At 30.6% G+C, this 13,285-nt stretch overlaps 1 protein-coding gene across 5 annotated transcripts in view; it reads left to right on the forward strand.

Annotated features, from left to right (window-relative positions):
* The window catches only part of LOC118202825 (histone reader KMT2E-like), a 185,567-nt gene that overhangs the window by 153,770 nt on the left and 18,512 nt on the right, over positions 1-13,285 (forward strand). For all 5 annotated transcript variants that reach the window (XM_085824546.1, XM_085824532.1, XM_085824538.1 and 2 more), the window contains one exon: positions 10,075-10,974. In XM_085824546.1, the coding sequence (XP_085680672.1) occupies positions 10,075-10,974 (900 nt within the window). The remainder of the gene's footprint in view (positions 1-10,074; positions 10,975-13,285) is intronic.

Below are 13,285 nucleotides of genomic sequence, written 5' to 3' on the forward strand. Positions count from 1 at the left end.
TTTGACATGAAATCTACCTTCTATTTACTAAACCTTTAGACCAGCGATTCTCAACATTTTGACTAACGTGTACCATCTAAACAAAAATTAAAAACCTTTAGTACCACTACCACTCTTGAACAAAGCTCAGATTGTATAAATTTATGAGTGTTAGAGAAAAAACTCAATCAGGATGTTGGTGATCAAATTGTAAATAACATAATCCTCCATTCGAACATGGGCGCCTGGAAGCCGGAATTTGGAATTTCTTGTTTTGGGTAAAACTTCAACAAATTTTTGATTACAAAACTCAACAATTTCAAAGCAAGCAGTGGCAACACTGTAGGAAATAAAACATTTTTGTCTCCAGCATCCAAGAATGTCTATCAAAAACCCTAAAGTTATGCTGTTTGTAAGTATTTTTAGCTCAAATGCTTTTGAAACATGTATGTGTTTGTAAAGGAAAAATAAACACCCATTTGAACGTAATATAAAATCTGAAAGCTAATAGTATAAATACTTTCAGCACCCATGAAAATTAAAAACTTCTCCCCCTACAGCATAAATCTAACTCACACAAAATATTTTCATTAATATCAGTCCTATACATGCAAATACATGAAAAAGTAAAAATTCAAATAAAGATTAAATAATAAAAAAACTCTAAGATTTATAGTCTATTTTACTATGTTAATAAACTAAAAAAAATTATAACATCATTATATACAAAGGAAAGGAATAATTATAACAGTGAATACAGAAGTAAAATGTACTTGCTTTGCTTCATGTTGAACCTCTGGTTAAACAAATGTTCGTTAGAGGCTGGAATGCAAATTTTTATCCTCACCATGTAGTACTGGCAAAAAACGGTATTGAAAAGTTATTTGATAAAGTAATCAAAAATGAAAATTAAGTAGCAAATGTTATAAAGGAAAAAAAATCTTAATGCTAAGTGGTAAATTAGCGACTTAAATGAAAGATTGCCTATTTTTTAGTCAAAGAAAGAAAAGATACATAAAGAAATGTCATACAAATTTTTACAAAAATAGTACTATTTACGCTTATACACTATGAGTCTTTCTCACACATCCGTACCATTCTTCCTAGACAAAAGTTTTAGAATGGCCTTCCTTTCATTTGCTGAAACCTGATAGGTCATATAGTACTCCAGCCTTTTTTAAAAGTAAATTAATGAAAGTTAATTTTAAGTTGTGTATAAGCATTAAAATTTCTTTTTGTTGCTGTTCTACTTCCGTACAAACATTTGTAATATGTTTTATGCCTGGAAAAAGTGTATTATTATAAGAAGGCTTTATCTCCTCTTGACAATGTAAGGGTCTGAAGATAATAATGTAGCCCTTTCCACCTTTTTGTCATTTTTAGTGCTATATTTAATTAATAGGATTTAGCAAAAATTATTTTGTCTCCACTTTTAGTTTTAACTTTTAAATTTGCAAAACCATTAATTAGCCCAATGTATGATATATATATATAAGTTTTGTTTTGTTTTTCTTTTGCCTGTTTAACTTTAACATGATATAACATAACATATACTATTTTATAAGTATATATATATATATTAAATATAGTAATTTTGAAGCTACATGTATGGTTTGATCTGGTTTATTTGATAATCGCAAAGCACTCAACAAATATTTACCTAAAGGGAGGGATACCTCCATGGAAGGCTTTCTAAGAGAAACTCTCGCATTACACATGGGGGAAAAACACGAAAATGCTGATGAAGCCATCCTTTTCGCAAAGATTCGAACCATGTACCGAAGTACTTTACTGCTTAGGTTCAGCAACTTTACTGCTTAGGTGCTAGTGAGCCACAAACACACACACACACACACATATATATATTTATATGTATGTGTGTGTATGTATGTAATGATATTTTTAAATCAATTGATTAAATTCTAATCATATTCCTTAATAATGTTTTGGCAATTCTCTTCCTAAATTGCATCCCTGTTCCTAAATTTTGTCAAAATCTTTTCTTTATTATAAATTATATTAACCTGTTGGCGCCCGCCAAATCGCCAAACTCATAAATCTGTCAAATTACATAAAGTCCTTAAGAACACTCCTGATGAGAAGATAGCATCACCTCGTGATTTCAATTAATATCGCTGATTGGATGAGCACCATTATACACACATGTCTATAAATAGGGCTTCTCCTCGAGGTACAAGAAGAACGCTTGTAAGATGGATGCTAAAATAAACGTATCACTTTATATTCTAAAACTTGTCTCATTCCTGTTTCCCTGGCTGCACAACACAAATAATGTATGAGATTCTACATTTCATGTATTTATGTTTGTACGCAGTATATGTACTCGCACTAAATAATTAAATTATATTTACTTGACATCAATAAAGATTAATTCAGTGCAATTCACTCATAAAGAGTTATAAAATATTCTATAAAATTACTTCACTTCCTAGATTTTTTTAAAGCTTCATGATATTTCTTAAAGGGAGTTTCAATACTGATTCCATTTCAAAGCTATTTATGTATCTTATTTTTCCCATATTGAATTTTGTTTAGAGGATTTCACATAGTTATAGCTGAAAATGCAGTTTTATAAATGAATTTAAGAGTAAGAAGAGAATTAAGTCCTTTTTAAATTATTCTTGAAGCATTTTAGTTGCAAAAATTTGTAGCTAAATACAGATCACTGAACTGAGAGATAGATAGAGGACAGATTAATTAGTTCATCAGTTTTAGCTTTGATTGGGTAAAACTTAATGCATGTGCATTCTATAAAAAGGGAAACATTAAAAAAGAAAATCTATTTTTGGAGTCATAATTTTTTTTCTTAAACACTCAAATAGTTCATATTCAAATATTCCAATCCATTACAATTAGTAATAACTTCCAAAAAATGCAATTTTAATTCATTTTAATTGCCATTTTCCTTCTGTTGAGACACTGTTCTTCTGATTAAACACTGTCATATGACAGTGCTTCAAAAAAATCCCATTATTTAACCTTTTGAATACGGGATGGCCATTATAGTGGCCATAGAGTCCTCTGTTTGAAAGGACAGGGTTGTCCACTTAAGTGGTCATGTCTTTTTCCTCCATTTTCAAGGCTAAAAGAGTGGGCTGAAATGTCAAATTTGATGTCCCTGTGGTTTTAACCACTTATCTCTTTCAAAGGTCTTTGTGTTAAGAATCCAGATTTTCCTTTTTAGTTCTTGTAGCTACAGAATTTGCAGTAACTGCATTTAGAAATTGTAAACAGAGCAGTGCGTTGCTTTAAAATATTGCATATTTTCGTAAGTTTTTTAGGAACTATTTTGACATTTTTCTAGCAATATGCCGAAAAGGAAAAGTGGTCTGACTGAAGAAAAAATGCAAAAACTTTTTCAAGAGTTTGATGATGAAATACATACACATACATATATCTGTATGTTTATACACGTATGCATTAATCGCCGTGCAAACACATATATATAAATGCATATGTGTGCCTGTATGTGCACATGTATGTGTCTGTATATATGTTATTTCCATTTAAGGGTATGCATGCTTTCCGCTCTTGTATGCATATCTGCACTTATACCATATAATATCAGTGCAGACATACATACTATGGATATGTAAGCATACATTTCCATAAACAAATATAAATTCGCACGTACTTGTATACATGCACAAGCACTTTTTCGTACATTCTTATCAGTCCATTCTTAACAGTTCTGTCTGTCTTTATTTCCATATATATCTGTTTATGCTGAAGTGACCTTCACACATGGGAGTTTACTGTGATGATACTGTTATTCGGACAAATCACAAGAACATAAATATAAATTTTGTGTCAAAGAAACAACAGTAGTTTTACAATTTCAGTTTGAAACCTGGAAATCGTAAATACACTAAAACTATTCAATCAGTTTGAAAGGTCATCTCTAGACATTAGATTCCAGATGTACTGATGTACTGTTATTTTAAAAGGTATCTCTGTATCAGTGTCTCGATTTCACGGTCAAATAATTTTGAAGTAAGATGTTCAGAATGGATTAGAGTAGCATTTGTGAAATTTCACTGTCCGTTGAGCTCCGAGAATACAAACAGGATATAAAAGCTCTCAAATAATGTACAAATCGTTGTTCTAACACAACACGTGTTCCACATCTGAATTTCTGAACCTTGACTTTTTAAGTGATTGAATGTATTTGTCATTCATTAGACGTATATCTCAGCAACTATGTTCAGGAACAAATTCCTGGGGGCATACCTTGGGCACTCAGTTATGACATAGTTTCAATACGACAGCATAATGACCGAGGTGTTAATAAAACCAATGAATAGCTGCCAGATTTTCAATAAAAAGGAGAAAATAATTAATTCAACTGTGTCAGTATAGATTTCACATGGCTTGACAATGAAGATTTTTTTGAGTAACTGCAAATAAAGATATTCGCTAATATATCATAGAATTTAAATTCCACCATATAAAATATGCTGCCATGGTTGATGTCAAAGCTGTTACAAAGACAGTCTTAAGTTGAAACGAACTGGTTCAAACAATAGAGGAAATAGAAAAATTCACACCTGACGATGATTTCAAACAGAGAATTTTGCTGACCGGGCACCTGAAATTATCTGGAAATTTCTCTTAATGTGCTAAATTATGTAGCATAATATAAAATAACATAATACAGTATTGAAGGCAATAACTAATTATTGTGTAACTTTTGTCCCACAGTTTTTGCAGACACTATGCATAACAAACAATTTTCCCTTCAATTTGAAAAACTCTTTGCACTAAGAAATTATCTAAATTTTGATACCCGAGTGAACACGTTCCGTTAGTGAGGCTGGGAATTTAGTTTTAGACAAATGGGATTTATGTTTTGAATTATGGATTTGCATTCTAAATAGTTATAGTTTGACATTTTTAATGACTTAAATTCATTCTATTATTAATACTTGAAATATATCACTAATTTTCAGTAAACAGTATAAAATGGTACATGATTAAATAATCTTTCCCCCCCCTTTCAAATTTTTAAAACTAAAATATTCTAAAAAAACAGTTTTTGAGCATCTGTTTTATATTATGCATTAATTTTGGAAAAGAACTGAATTTTAATTAGTAGCACTTATGTAGTTGGACACTGCAGTACAAACAGTCTACAATAAAATAAAATTATTTTTAATTAAACCAATTATATTCTAATTTGCTGAAAGTTTCCTCCTTAAATAGTATGTTATCAAGAAGATTTTGAACAATTATGTAAAATTAAAATTTCATTACGCCTATAGAGCATAATTTTAACAGTTCCACTGAACTTTAATTTATAAATATTTCTATAGCTTTAAGCATTTATTTTTTAATTATTCCCTGTATGGAAGAAAGTTCAAAGATATAAGCTATATTTGATAAATTGTTTCAAAAGAATAAATTGAATAAATACAAATTTAATTAATTCTTTGCGCCATTGCTGCAAGGAAGGAAATTTAAATTTAACAAACATGTATATACGTAAAAAAGCAAATTTAAAGTTAAAATAATGTGCAAACATATAAAAGATTTAATTTTCGAACTAATCTACAATATCATTTAAATTCAGATAGCATAAGTAAATGAAGTGCAAAACCAAAACATGAAAATAAATTCACCAATTTAGTGAATGACTTGAGCAGGCAGGAGACAGACTAATCAAGGGGAAGTTGCTTCCAAACCTAACTCTTCAATCATTCAATTCATGTTTTGTCATTCATGCAAGCAAGGGTAAAAGTCAAAACCAAAAGTAAATACATAGTGAAGAATGTCCAAAGAAATACCAACTAAGTGGTAGTGAAGAATGTCCAAAAAGAAATACCAAAACAAAATATACCAAAACAAATTTAAATTATAAAGACATTTAACAGTAAAGAGAAAGATAAAAAAAAAAAAAAAAAAGACTGAGATAACGACTGGTTAAATTTTGCAAGGAAATAAATAATCAAATAGTTGAAATATTTTTTTTGACATAACATTAGTATAAAGGTACAATAGAATTATTGTAAGCACTTAGTAAAGACACATAGTTGTGCAGTGTAATTTAAAATTCTAACCAAAATTTTATAATGATGAAAGTAACGTCCTATAATATAAAGAATGGCATTTTCTTCAACTGAGGTTTACACATTTCCCAGTAGTCTCAATCCAGAACAACCAATATGAAATTTTCCCTCACTGATGAAAAGCATCTTGAAGTCTGGTCACTAATCCCTACACTTCCCTTTCTTTTGCGACATAGATGCACCCCTCTGAGAATCCATTAAACTACACACAAGAATCTTTGTTGCAAATAGGAGGTGATTTCTTAAAGGGGAGAAAGCATTCACTTCAAGATTCCCCATCCTTTCAAGGCTTTTACTGCTACCAAAGCCCTGGCCTTAAAAGGTTAAAGGTAGATTAATATTATGATCATATTCTGGCCTAAAAGTAAAAGTTGTGAGTCAGAATTAAGGGGTTGCTGATAGGAAGCTTTAATTAGAAAATGTTAACCAATGCTTAATATTATCATCCAGATGAAGCAATTATTCACTGTTTGATTAATTGTATGGCAAACAGGATATTTGGCACTCATAAAGGAAAAAAAGGTTAATTAAAATAAGTTATATTTTGATTTTTTTGAGTGCAAAACCATATTAAGAGATTATGGGATTTAATTTTTAAATTATTTCAATATTATTGAGAATAATGGGGCCATTATTCTCAACTGTAGTTCACTAATGCAAATCGTATTTGGGTTTCAAATGGTTTTCATTAATCACATTAATGGTGCAAATATTTGAAGAAACTATTACTAAAAATAGTTATAAATGCTTTATTATTGATGTTTTTTACTATCTCAGTTTCTGTACTGATAAACAGTAAGCTATTATAGTATTTCGTCAAGCAATGTACATGAAAAGTATCTGGCTTTGTTTTTAAACCACTGACTTGTTGAATTGACCCTTAGGCATCCTTGCTCTTAGACAGATAGCCCTAGTATGCTTTGCCATAATCAGAAATACCAAAACCAAACACCAGGTAGAAAGGATATTTATTTGAAGGCTTTAGCCCTCTCGCTGCACATCTAGCGATTTCCACGGCCAACATAGAAGTAGCAAAGTTTGCGCAAACCGCGATTTCTGCGGGGCTGAATTTTCGTCGTCTATTTAACTGTGCAACCGGCTTTTTCCCCCGTTTAAGGTTTCCTTTCGTCTTTCCTGTGATATTTAATTGTTTATTTAGATGTGGGCTAACAGATGGCGTTAGCTGTCCACTTTTCTGCCAAATATACAAGAATACATAATGTAGCATTTTGTGCGTGCTTTTCAGAGCTCAAAGATGTGTGGCAGGAAACATTTCGCGAGTGATATAACCTATATTCCTGACGATATTTCCGACACTGATAGTAGTTCTGACTCTGAGTGAATTTGATTATTGATTATATTTGACTATATTGAAGATAGTTATAGCGAAACTGATGAGAATTTCTCAGATTTCTTTGCAGATAATGATGAATCTGAAAATTCAGCTGCTATTAAAAATGTTCAACAGTGGTGCAAAATTAATATGCAGAATATTACATTATGCAAATATTTTCATTAGTATATATGTTTTACCGTTGTATTTTATAAAATAAATCATAATTTAACCAATATTAATTCTTAAAATTTTCCTTTTGTATCATTATTCTTCAATTTCAGTATTCTTATAACCTTTTTCTATGACCTAATTCTATATTCAAAAAATTCTTTTTCAAAAAATTTTTCTATATTTTAACTCTAAAATATATATAGATTTGAACTATGTAATAAAAAAATACGCAATTTTTGAACCTACTTTGATAAAAAAAGTACATGAGAGGGTTAAATCAGTTTTATAAAGTATATTTAACCTTGAAAAATATGTTTATCTATATGTATATAAAGAAGAACATGTGTTTGTTTGTTTGTGATACACTCAATCACTACTGTAGCTATCATCAAACTTTCTACAATTCTTTCGACATCCTCTTTTTTCCAAAAAAATTCATTATACATATATTTTACACAAATTCTGATTAAAAACTCTGTGATCTGAAAGCTTTGCATTACCACTGTGCAAAAGCCTAAGATATATATTTTTCAAATTTAATCAGAATACTCGGTGATATAAAAAAATTGTGTTGTCGCTTGGGAAAATACAATTATATTAATTTGTCTTGAATTAAATAAAATAACTTGCTATTAAGAGAAATGTGTTGCATTGTCCAAATTAAAATATTTCAAAGTGTGTTATCATTCAACAAAGCACAAAATATTTAATTTTTCATGCAATAACATGCATGCATCAACATGTGTGTTATTGCATCATACGCATTTTCTTTGCTTTTGAAAGTGAATTTGTAATAATAGTCACATAGTGAAAGTGAATTTATAATAACAGTTACTTTCGCTGTCAAATCAATTATGCCACTAGAGTGAAAATTGGTTGCTCGATTTGCATCTTAAGCATGATAAAACTGAAATAAACTGGCAATGGGAAGCAAGACTAGAAAACGTTCACGTGCATATATACTTCTCTAGCTCGTTTGTATGAAACAAATGAGCAACAGGAAGCGAGATTGGAAAATATTTGAGTACACACTGCTTGATCTGGACGAACATTGTTGCTGTGTGGGTAGAAAAGTGAAATTGCTTGCACCAGATGGAAAAAAAAATATTGTGTATCCAAAAGCATTTCAATAAACAGTATTAAAGCACAAATACTTTCTTTCCTTTAAGTAGCACTGCAATGCATGCCGGTAACAGCTACTAATAAATAAAAAAGAGAGAAATTTCTTGGTATGAAAATAATAGATCAAAAGAGAAATATTAAAATAATATATCCCTAATATTCTGTTCTGTCTCGTGGTATCAGCAGAATGTGGCAAATGATATGGTATTTTTCAAAATGAAATTTCATTATATTTTAAGCCCTTTCTTACCATTATGAATTGTTTGTGAGCCATCCAAGTGGTCAAGCTATATTACATATGTTCAAAATTATTTGTCATGATATCTCTAAGTATACAGGTATGCATTTTGAAAAGTGTCCGCACAATTAAGCTAGTATAAATATTGGGGAAGAAAAAAGAGTTAAGGTACTTTAGAATCATAATCAAGAAAACAACATTTACTCGTGCCATTTTTGGAAAGTTCGATATTTTAGAGTAAAACCCTTTGCCCCCTGAAGGGTTAAAGAACAAAGTATTCATTGATACTTAAGTTTTTTTTTTTTTTTTTTAATTCACTGTTGTGCCAACCCACTTTAACTAATTAATGCAAATATGTAAGATGATATCTCCTTTCTGAGAAATTTGCAAAGAAAGTTCTTTCATTCCCCCTGCTTAGATACAATCAAAATTCATAAAAATTGCTACCCAGCCAGCTCTGCAGATTTTGTACTTAAGGAAACTATCCATAGAGGATTTTACCGATTGGTTTACTGTTAAATTGGATGTTATCAAATTAATATCAAGTTCCTTACAGTTTAATTCAAGATCCAGGGGCAATTAAAATGCATTTCTAGAAGTATATTGTGTTCAGGACTCTTTGATTAATGCATTAAAGAACCATAAACCTTTAAGAAAAAATTATTCATCTATTAAATACTAGCAAGTGAACTTGATGTCACTTTTTAATGATATTTGTATGTATCATCTTGTATAAACTTGAGAAAATGTGCAAACATTTTAAAAATATTTCCAAAGGAATTATATATTGTTGTTCATGAAACACCTTTTCATATTTGTATGTATGATACAAGTAAGTAACTTATAAATATTCTCATTGGTGGATTCCTATTGGATGTCTTCATCTTTAGTTTTTGCTAATTGCAGTATTAATAAGACATTTTTTATGCTGTCCCTTTTCTTTTATATCATATTTTGCATATAGTGGTATCCATGTATTTAGGTTATATATATATATATATATATCTGGATAATTTTAATCTTATAAATGTGGTCTGCTATGTATAAGAAATATTAAGAGATTTTTGTTTATCAAGAAAACATTTTATTTAATTTTTAGACACTTTAATATTGTATGTCTAATATTTTTTATATATTTATAGGAAATGGAGATATCTGATGGTGAGCAACCTTGTTCCTCTTTTTCCAATGCATATAATTCTTTTTCTGAAAAATTAGATTCTAATGAACTAACCTGTAACATACCAGGATCATCTATGCAAACACACTGTGATCATGAATTAAAAATCAAAGATGATATCAAAACAAAAACTGTTCAGGAAACAGCTCGTTCTGAACTATCTCCTATCATTTGTATAAAAACTCTTAGCCAAACACCTGACTTAGCACCAGAGACATTTGTTGAATCAAAAAGGCATCTGTTAAAATTTTTGCCAGATAAAACAGTTTTGGATGATAAAAAAAGTGCTAACACCATTGATTCAAGTGAAGGTGGTTCTGTTCATAAAAAAAGTGAAAGTATTTCTGCTCAAAATTTGATTTCTAGAACTCATACTACTGATAACCAGGTATTATCATCTGTAAATATTTCAAACTTTGTAACATCTCTTGTTTCCGAGTCTTTAAATCAAGTTTCAATTTCTTCGTGTGAACCAGTGCTTACATCTCCCAAAGTATCAGAGCACCTTCAGCCTCCAAAAAATGGAACTGATCATGCATCAAAGCAAGATATGAAATTGTGTGAAGAGCAGAATTCTCTTCCATCTGTAAATTCTGAGCATTCTGTGTCTCCTGGTAATAGGAACTTTGTTGTTAGCGATTGCTTATCAATTACTAACAACTTTTCGAATCAGACTGTCTGTGGTAATGTGTCTTCTAGTGTATCAGACTGTGTTAACATTCCTGTCGTTATTCAGGCAAATAGTCACAATAGTGATAACATTGAAAAAGCAAAAGAAACTGGAGAATCTGATTTACAGCCAGTTGTAGCATCTAGTGAGACTTCTGAACCTACACGCTCATCAGCAACACAGAAGCGGAAGGTTGGTCACATTTTCTTTTGTTTGAAAAATCATTACTTTTCCTGTTAAAGCAAATTTCTTTAATTTATTTAGGTGGTGTAATAGATTACTTTATAAATATTTATTATTTAATATGTATGTAGGTTATTCAAAATGTAGTAAAACTGCTTCTACATGAAGCAGAAGTATAATATTACGATCTTTTGAAGTACACTTTTCTAACCACTTCAAGATATATTCAAAGCTGATTTTCATAGCATTTATAATACTTATTACAGGAATATTCATTTTGGTAATTATAAAAACTGGAGAAAACTTGTAAGGAATGAAGATATTCCATCTGGTATAAGGTATTCCCCCCCTTTTGTCATGCCTTCATGGTGTAATGATAGCAGACTCGGCATGTATTTGAGAGGTTCAGGTTATCCCAGCAAGGACATTGCTCATTTTTCATTGTTTCCTTCTTCAAAATAACCTATTGACTCTACAGCGCCCAAATTAAAAATTGGTGGATGATGATTGTTCACCACCAGGATTATGCGATTGAGTCTCTTAATCCCCAGTCACCCTTTAAAAGGATGAATATGTAAGGTATTTTCTCCCTTCTTTCTGCATATGCCTTCGCGATGTAATGCTAGCACAGTCGGCGCATATTTTTAGAGGTCCAGGTTTGATTCCTGGCGAGTAGGGCATTGCTCATTTTTCATGTTTCTGCTTCAAAATAACCTAATGATTCTACACTACGTGTACCCTAAATTTGCATGTGATAGAGGATAACTCTTCACCATCTGGATTACATTTACTGTGTTTCATTCCATCTTCTCATTTTTTATTGAAGCTTTGGCAAAGAGATAGTTGATTTTTTACTTGCCTCCCCCAAAAAATACCGTCTCTAGAAATGGGCAGCTGTGATTTTTTTAACAGAATGCAATGCTATTGAAAATTGTAGTGCATTATTTCCTGTGTCAATGAAATAATAAGATGGATCAAATAAGAAAGTTACGGAACAGCACAGTGTGCTATATTAACTGAAATTGTTTGGAATCAGAAAAGTATAATTTTAGCCTAGTTTCATAGCGCTTGCTATACATTATTGGCTATGTATCATAAGACTGACAAAGAAAGACAAGTTGTTCTGCTAAATTTTGTCTTGCTTCTATCATGCACTGAGGCAATTAAGCCTGATTGTATTAATTTAGTTATTTATTGTACTTATGTCTCAGTGGTGTGCGGTAGGTTTTCATGCAGGTTGTGTGCAGAGAACAACAATAATAATAATAAAACCATAAAAATGTACATTAAACACTTTTTTAACTTTTTATTATTCATTTGTACACAAAATCCATACGTCTATCCGTATTACTAACAAAATCATCAATTACATGATCATAAAACTCTGGTTTTGACTGTAATATGTGTAACATTTCTTTTTCTATTGTTATTAGAGATAAATCAGCATTATATGTTGAATAAGTTTCGATAAATTCATTTTGTGGTATGACTCACTACAATAAAGAACGCATAATTCATTGGTTAGCTTTACAAAATCGAAATGTTTTGCATAAGCGTTCTTTGACGAATTAAGGCATTCATCTGGAAATTTACTTTGATATTTCTTAAAAAATACTGAAATTCAATAGTTCAAAAAATTTGAGCAAATGTAATTTTTTTTAAAATGGACATCTAACTGACAATAAATAGTGTCCATTATTTCATAATATAAATTTTTTAAATGTTGGTCTTGGTCTACACTTGAGTTTTGTAAATTTACAGGACATTTTTTTTTAAATTTGGGAGACCCACTATAGAAATAGTCTCTTCATAAACTTCATCAAATTCAACAGAAGTTTGCATATTTTACTCCCTCTACTTTTTGACTAGAATATGCTATATCTAAGTTAGTTTTTTGTAAAATATCAAATAGAACATTAGTATAACTAAACACTTTGGCAAAAATATTTAGGAGAAAATTACCATTAAATTCTTCAAAAAACGTGATAACTCTTTGCAATATTAATTGTATCGTTATCCCAGCCTTCTGGATTCTCAATAATATTTGCAAATAAATCAGATAGGCCTTGCCTTTCACTTTTTATGGTATTTGCCAAATGAGATGAAGTGCTCAACAATGCACAAACATAGCTTCTGGGAAAATGTCTTTTACTTTTTTCTGCATCCCATTCAATGCTCCTGCCATGACTGCCGCCCCATCGCCGCTGCGGGTGCGTAATGAATTGGAAGTTGATCTGTCAGCACTATCCTTATCTTCAGCGCAGATGTTTTTATTTTATTTGGCTTATAATTCCTTACCAAATGTAGTATTTCATCTCGA

This window comes from Stegodyphus dumicola, chromosome 1 (genome assembly GCF_044657685.1).
Source record: "Stegodyphus dumicola isolate Sdum_Otavi_A_Nest chromosome 1, ASM4465768v1".
NCBI lineage: Eukaryota > Metazoa > Arthropoda > Arachnida > Araneae > Eresidae > Stegodyphus > Stegodyphus dumicola.